The 7,705-nt window shown below is 45.9% G+C and overlaps 1 protein-coding gene across 4 annotated transcripts in view; it reads left to right on the top strand.

Moving 5' to 3' along the window:
• The first annotated feature begins 2,386 nt into the window (after positions 1-2,386).
• Positions 2,387-7,705, top strand: part of METTL9 (methyltransferase 9, His-X-His N1(pi)-histidine) — a 58,093-nt gene continuing 52,774 nt past the window's right edge. For 3 of the 4 annotated variants that reach the window (XR_010124234.1, XM_054455618.1, XM_054455617.1), the window contains exon 1: positions 2,387-2,844. Coding sequence is in view for 2 of the 4 variants with exons in the window: in XM_054455618.1 (XP_054311593.1) it covers positions 2,680-2,844 (165 nt within the window). In the remaining 2 variants the exon portion in view is untranslated. The remainder of the gene's footprint in view (positions 2,845-7,705) is intronic. The other variant, XR_010124235.1, reaches the window with a different exon arrangement.

The following is a 7,705-nucleotide window of genomic DNA, read 5'->3' as shown; positions in this document are numbered from 1 at the left end:
TAGAACCAGTATTGGCTCCTATTTGGCTTTTTGTGTTATCTTGCCTCTTCCCGTCTCCATTATGGATAATTGAGGTTTTAATATACGGCAGTGACATTCTAGTAGATGAAGGAATGGTTGCTGTCCCCAATGGGCAATCTGAACTTCTGCTTTGTATATTTACTCTTGCTGTTTTCCTTCCTCCTCATTTGTAATTCAGGAGGCTCTCTGAGAAGGGACAGCAAAGCTTCTTAGATGGATCGAAAGACCACGAGCTGGGATACCAAGTTCTATGAAAAGGTCAGCTATTGAATTTGCTCTGCTACCTTCAGGCAAATCATTTGATCATCGGATGCTCTGGTTTCTTCCTTGCCTGCTAAATGTAAATAGCATGGGTTTGAGTGTTTTGTGGTTATTATAGAGTATTTTAAATGTATGAGTGATTTATTTTTCCAGGCCAGCTGCTCAGATATAAAACAAAATCTGCTCCTTTGAGCTGTTAGGCTTCGTGGCAGTCAACTGACCCCAAAATCCTTCTGACTACAGCAGCCATCTACTTGCTTGTTCATCTGATAACATTTTGCAGTCTCTGAGCTACAGCTATGTGGTCTCACTCTATAGCTGGGGCATACCTTTTTGTCTCCTTTGTCTTCAGAAAGGAAATATGCCATTTTATGCACTCCTGCTGCTTTCACCCCCACTTTAAAAAGATGAAGGCTTCCTTTTGTGACAGAGTTGCTTTGTCTGTTACACTGATCCTAAGAGACAGGAAGGAGAGGTGACATAGTAAATAAACAGTTATTGGACTTGCTAACATAGTTCCTTTTTGATGATTTGGGCCAGGACCACTAGAGGTTTGAACTACATTTAGTAAGGCTTGGGCTTTTCGGGGTTTTGGCAGGAAGCAGTCAGGGAGTATATTGGAACGAGAGAACACAGAATACCGGCCCCCACCCACCCTGTGCCTTTTTGTTTGTTGTTACAGCCTGTTACATTAGGCAACAAGATATCCTTGTTAGCCAAAGGTGCCAAGCTGAGATTCTTAAAAGCTAATAAAAGAGCCGTTGGGCCAGGCGCGGTGGCTCACGCCTGTAATCCCAGCACTTTGGAAGGCCGAGGCAGGCGGATCACGAGGTCAAGAGATGGAGACCATCCTGGCCAACATGGTGAAATCCCGTCTCTACGAAAAACACAAAAATTAGCTGGGCATGGTGGCGCGCACCCGTAGTCCCAGCTGCTCGGGAGGCTGAGACAGAAGAATTGCTTGAACCCGGGAGGCGGAGTTTGAAGTGAGCCGAGATCGAGCCACTGAACTCCAGCCTGGAGACAGAGCAAGACTCCACTCCGTTTCAAAAAAAAAAAAAAAAAGCTGTTGGGTAAGGAATGATTTTGTTCCCCATCTGTGGCTCACCACCCCTGTTTCATAAATGAAAATCTCTGATGTGCAACATTGAATTAACCAAAAGGCTTACTTCTTTTGTTTTGAACTTAGACACACTTACATTATTTCTGGTGCAGTTAAATTAAAAGCACTTTCCAAACAAACCTAGGAAAGTATTAAAGTTAGGGACTCCCACGAAATGTTACTCCTTAATTGTGGCTTGGATAATAGCAGGAAGAACTGCAGACAGGAACACAGTGTAACTAACCCTTCAGTTCTGAAATGTTGCTAGGTCTCCTTGTGTTATAAATGATCAAATAAATATCCGGGTTAAACACTGCTCCCAGAGCTGAGTTCACTCTAAGAGTGTTGGGTCCAACTTCCCTGTGCTAATTCAAGGACACAAGGCAGCCAAGCAGTCTAACTTGAGGTCTTCATTCTTGGGCAGGGCCATCAATACATCTAAAACATTACTTGTGGGTACCCCAGCTGCGGTAGCTTCCCCAAAAGGCAGAATTTTCACTCATTCCTTATAGAAACACGTAGCCAGCAACTTCTCAGTCTTGGGGAACGGGGCAGGCGGGTCGTGGTGGTGGGGAGAGTAGAAGAGGGAGTCTGGCAGGTCGGTTCTAAATGTAAACTGGAAACTACGCATGCGAGCGGGTAACCAGCACTGGCAGCATTCGTCTCCGGGAAGAACCTGTGAGTGTCAGGATGCACAAAAGGAATGACTCCCCTCTTTGCGCCCCCGGGGTTAACTGCACGACCCTGTCAAAGTCCCGCCGTGGAGTTGGATGAGGTTCGAGAGGTAACGACTAAGGCGAAGAAAGACTAGAGATCCTTTCAGCACCACCTTGGAGGGGCAGGGAGGCTGCAGTTACCGCCTTCGGAAGTGGTCTCCTCAGCCCTCAAAAGAATTAAAACCACCTCCGCCATTACTAGAGGCCGAGGCAAGGCCGAGACACGAGAACGCGCTCCGGGCGGATGCGCGCTCCCTTTGTCCCGCCTCCCAGCGGCCCGCTCATTGGACGGAGGGAGGGCGCCGGGGGAGGAAGCGCCGCGGCCGCTCGTAAGTGCTCCGGGTGGAAACTGGTGCAGGGGGCACCGGCGTTCCGCGGCCGAAAGGGAAGGGGGAGGTGCCGAGGCTGCGCGCCGGCTGCTCCTCCCCACCCCCAGCCTCTGCCCTGAAGGGGGCTGGATGGGCAAGTCGGCCGCGATGGCTCGAGCTGGGGCGGTGGCGGCGGTGGCCGGAGGCGGCGGTGCCTCCTCCTCCTCGCCCCGGCGCCGGCGGTGATCCGAGCGAGCGGCCGCGGCCCCCGATGAGACTGCTGGCGGGCTGGCTGTGCCTGAGCCTGGCGTCCGTGTGGCTGGCGCGGAGGATGTGGACGCTGCGGAGCCCGCTCACCCGCTCCCTGTACGTGAACATGACGAGCGGCCCGGGCGGGCCGGCGGCGGCCGCGGGCGGCAGGAAGGAGAACCACCAGGTACGGGCCGGGGCCGGGGCCGGGGCGGGGGCGTGGCGGCCCGGCCTTCCCGCGCTGGGCCCGGCTATTGTGCGGCGCGGCTCCGCGAGGGGGCGGCCCGGCCCTCGCCCCTCCGCCTCGGCCCCTCGGAAAGTTTTCCCCGCGCCTTCCCCGCCGGGCGTCGACTCCGCGAGCCCCGGGCACCCGGCCGCGGCCCCGCGAGCGCCTTTTGTTCCGCGGCGCAGGCGGGGCATGGCCTCCCGGGCCCGATCGTGAGCGGCCCGGAGCCCCGCATTGTTCCAGGGTCCCGGGCGGTGACTGCGGACGCCCGGCGGCAGGACTGGGGAACTTTGGGACCAGAGCGTGGCCAGGGGCGCCCGCCTGGCACCGAGGCCTGAGACTGAAGAGACCCGGCCAGATCCATTATCCCCGAGAAACAAAACGAAAAGCCAGCCCCTCTTTTTGTCTCGTTGAATCCCGGAACGTACAAAGGGTCGTAAAGAAATGTAACTGTACATTGCAAGCCATTGAACTCTCCAGGCTGATTGGGGTGACATTTCTCCCTAAGCACTTAAAAAGTGGGTTTGACAGGTTGTCGCTACCATCCTACGGAACCTTCCCCTCCTGCCTAGCAGAGATCTCCTTTAAACTTGGATTTAGTCAGCCTGCTAGAAAGATTGTGTGTGATGAGGAGGAAGATTATGCAAGTTTTACAGGAAGGGTTTTTAAAACAGAACGGGACGGGAGGGAGTTTTAGTTATGCATCGTGAGCGTTACGCTGTGACCGGGTAGGTAGGCTTTTCATTAGCTCAGTCTTGCGCCACTTAAACGTGTACAGGTTAACTGTAGAATTAAGTGAGATATTTCGTATATGACCTTAACATAGTTTGCAGTTAATGTTAAATTCATTGAAAAGAGGCTTTTGAACTCTGCCAGAGTGTTGGCTCGTCATAGCTAGCATTTATAATACATTTTGCTTTTCCATAGAGCATTAATTATTCTCTATATCATCTTGTGTCTCATCATTTTCATACATTTCTCATTTTCCTACATTACTTTTTTATTATGCCAGGTGTTGAGAGAATTTACACCCAGGTTGATTTCATGTGTTTTAATGAGGGTAGAGACTTGTCTAAGAAGGAGATAGAGCAATTTAGAAAAGTAGCATTTAGTTTTTAGTAATATTTATATTGGGCTTTTTTCTATTTTTAAGGGAATCCTAAATTTCTGTAAATTTTTTTGAAAGCCTCCAGCCATTGCAGTTTGTTAGGTGCAATATCAGTATCATTGATCACTTGTATGATATGGTTAGGAATGTATGTAAACTTAAATTGCAAAACCACATTTATTCCTGTGGATTATTTACTTACACTAGTTCATTCTTATAGAGACAACTCAAAGGTACTGTACCGTTAACTGTACAGTTATCAGAATGTCACATATGGAACAGTGGTGTAGACAATGAATTAGAAATGTCATTTTTAACATTTTTAAGCAGTTGATAGAAATAAGGTCCTGGATAGGAGAAAAAGCGATTTATCTCCATTGATGGAGGATTATGGTTGAGTCTCTTAGCTATTGGTATTTATAACACTTATCATGATTACCCCTACTGCAGCCACTTGATAGGTTTTCAGTGCTCATAAAAGAATTGCACTTATTTTAAAAATTGAAACACTATTTCAACACCGTGATTTGTATGGAGGCGGAATTGCAGCTGTAGACATAGTCTCAGAATATCTCCCAGCAGAGGATACTTTCTAATTGTGTACCTTTTAAAAGCTGAATCTGTTAAGTTCTAATGAAAACTAACACTGGTTTCAGATACATTTATTTCAGATACCGTATTTATATTCTCTGTGTGTGTGTGTGTGTGTCCCTTCACTAACAATTCAGCAGATAATTTCTTTAGGCTGAAGACTTAATATGGTGTTTTCTGAATAGGTGGGGGACGGGTCAACTCTTTTCCTTAGAATAATGAATCCAGACATTATTTTGACATGAATACATTCATATTATGAAAATAATCGTGCATGAATAAAGATTAAAATGAACAGAAGAAAGGTGTGTAGAAACCACCATGAGATAAAGTAGGAAACTGTCCTTTCTGCACTGTGGCTGAGTTGATAATTTGTTTTCCACTTAATATTCCAGGATCCTGGGTTTGCCTTACAACTTCGTTGCTTGTGAAGTAACTGTAACTGTTTTTCCTCCTTCAGATTAATAGTTTTATACAAGGTCTTCTAAGTGTTCAGTTGGGTGTGTGAGTTCCATAGCCAGCCACATCTGGTTCTTTTGGAGTTGCATAAAAGTAGGGTTGTGGATTTGATTGAACCATACTTAGCAAAAGTTTTCCTTCTGGTTATTTTATTAAGGAATTATGATGGAGGATTCTGTGGTTAAAAGAGAGATCTTGGGCAATGTTTATTCGTTAAAAATGGCTATTTTGTTAGTATAGTTTGGAGAGGCAAGGCTCCTTTGGGCTAAAGCTGCTCTAAAACTGTAGTAGCAGTGCCATTTTAGTAACTTGGTTTGGTGTGCTAGCTTCAAAACTGGGATTATGTTTCACTTTGGGCAAGCAAGAAGCAGGGTTTCACTTAGAGCAGGGAAGTGGCTGGGAGGCCAGATTGGTCTCACAGACTTATTTTACAGCCTATGAAATAAGAATAGTTTTATATTTTTAAATGGTTACCAAGAAAATATCAAAATAACGTTTTGTAATACATGAAGTTTCACTTATGAAATTCAAATTTATTTCAGTGTCCACAAAGTTTTTTTTTTTTTTGAGATGGAGTCTCGCTCTGTCACCCAGGCTGGAGTGCAGTGGCCCAGTTTTGGTTCACTGCAACCTCTGCCTCCCAGGTTCAAGCAATTCTCATGTCTCAGCCTCCCGAGTAGCTGGGATTACAGGTGAACGCCACCACACCCAGATAATTTTTGTAGTTTTCAGTAGAGATGGGGTTTCACTATGTTGGTTAGGCTGGTCTCGAACTCCTGACCTCAAGTGATCCTTCTTCCTGGGCCTCCCAAAGTGCTGGGATTACAGGCGTGAGGTACTACACCCAGCCCACAAATAAAGTTTTATTGAAAGAGAACTACCACATTCATTTACCTGTGGTCTATGAGCTCCCTGGCTACAACAGCAGCATATTTGCTACTGTATGGCCTGCAAGCCTAAAACATTTACTACGTGGCTTCTTACAGAATAAAGAATTTTTCCAAGAGAAACTCCCAGCTTCCTTAACAAACAGCTATTTTTTTTTTTTTTCTTGGGAGACAGGGTCTCACTGTGTCACCCAGGCTGGAGTGTAGTGGCACAATCTCAGCTCACTGCAGCCTCGACCTCCTGGGTTCAAGCAATTCTCGTGCCTCAGCCTCTCAGTAGCTGGGATTACAGGCATGTGCCAGCACACCCGGCTAATTTTTGTAGTTTTAGTAGAGACAGGGCTTCACCATGTTGGCCAGGCTGGTCTTGAACTCCTGGCCTCAAGTGATCTACCCACATCGGCTTCCCAAAGTGCTGGGATTACAGGAGTGAGCCACTGCACCCAGCCTCCAACAGCATATTCTTAATCACAGGTTGCAGGGTGGGTAGATTGACTCACTGGGAAGAAATAGAGGCAGGCAGTGAGAAACTAGTAGATATCGTCACTTTTCAATGTCGGCAGACTCAGAATTTAAAAAGACAACAACAAAAAACTTAGGATCTATTATTTTTGATGCATTGCACCTAGCGCTTAAAGTTAATGCAACTATTATGGAGCTACTGAAACTTTGAAAGGACCCTTAGGCCCCAGGTTCTTGGTAATAATAGCCGTTCAGTAGCTTCTCAATTGATGGAGTGAAAAAATTGTCATAGAACTTGCTGAACGAAACCACAACGATTTCTCCAGGTGACATACTGCAAGATTTTTTAAAAGCACAGATAACATTCAATATCTGGAATTATTAAGGTGTAACTTAAAATTGCAAGTATGTGTATATTTTTGTGACTTTTTTTTTTCACTTTCTTATATAAGCTCAGAACTGTGCTATGCCACAAGTGATGAATTCAAGAAAGAATTAAAATCCTTTTTTTCCCCCAAATGAAAAAATACTTGGACAGCATAGCCAGAGCCAAACACTGTGCTAAAGGACAGAGTGTTTCCTGTCCCTTTACCCCTCACTTACCTTGTGGAGGCAGACTGGAGTCAGGCATGAGTTAACAATGCTTCAAGGATAGTCAGCCAGCTAAGCCGGACAGACACTGATGGATTGGCATCCTTCTCTGAACTGCCTTCGAGAGTCCGGAGGCCTTTGCAGCTGAATACCAAAGAGACTTCAGAAAGGATTTCTTTCCTTCCTCATAATCTGTGTTGAAACCCCAAGTGTTTGCTTCAGTTTCACAGAACACTAGAATCTCTTTCTTGTGCTGGATATACCAGGAGTCTTTATGTTTCCCTTTGAAGGTGCCCTAGAAGACCCTAATAGCTTCCAGTGAAAAGCTCTGTTGTGTAGACCCTCTGAAGCTTTGTTAAAATTTTAGGATTATCCTGTCCTACGGGGAGTGAGTATTTAGTATTTGCAATGAGGATTGCCAGTAATTTGTTATTAAATCAAAGCTGAAGGAATTTAATCTGTTTTAATTGATTCCCCTCATGGGTATGAGGGTGCCTGTCACTCTACATATTGAAATCTCACATAAAGAGGTTATTGGTTTGGGTTTATATTGTTTGTGGGAAAATGGTGAATGGTCTGAATATTTACGCCTATGATGTGCTTAAATGCAAGGTGTGCATGGTGAAATGTGTGGACTGAGTTGATTGCATTGTAAAATCTTAGAATGTGAATTTTGAATCCTTAGCTGTCAAGGTCTGTTGATGGAGTTGGTCTGGCCAACTCA

Source organism: Pongo pygmaeus, chromosome 18, assembly GCF_028885625.2.
Source record: "Pongo pygmaeus isolate AG05252 chromosome 18, NHGRI_mPonPyg2-v2.0_pri, whole genome shotgun sequence".
NCBI classification, from domain to species: domain Eukaryota; kingdom Metazoa; phylum Chordata; class Mammalia; order Primates; family Hominidae; genus Pongo; species Pongo pygmaeus.
The sequence above is the reverse complement of the archived record's forward strand: the minus strand, read 5'-3'. Positions and strand labels throughout refer to the sequence as shown.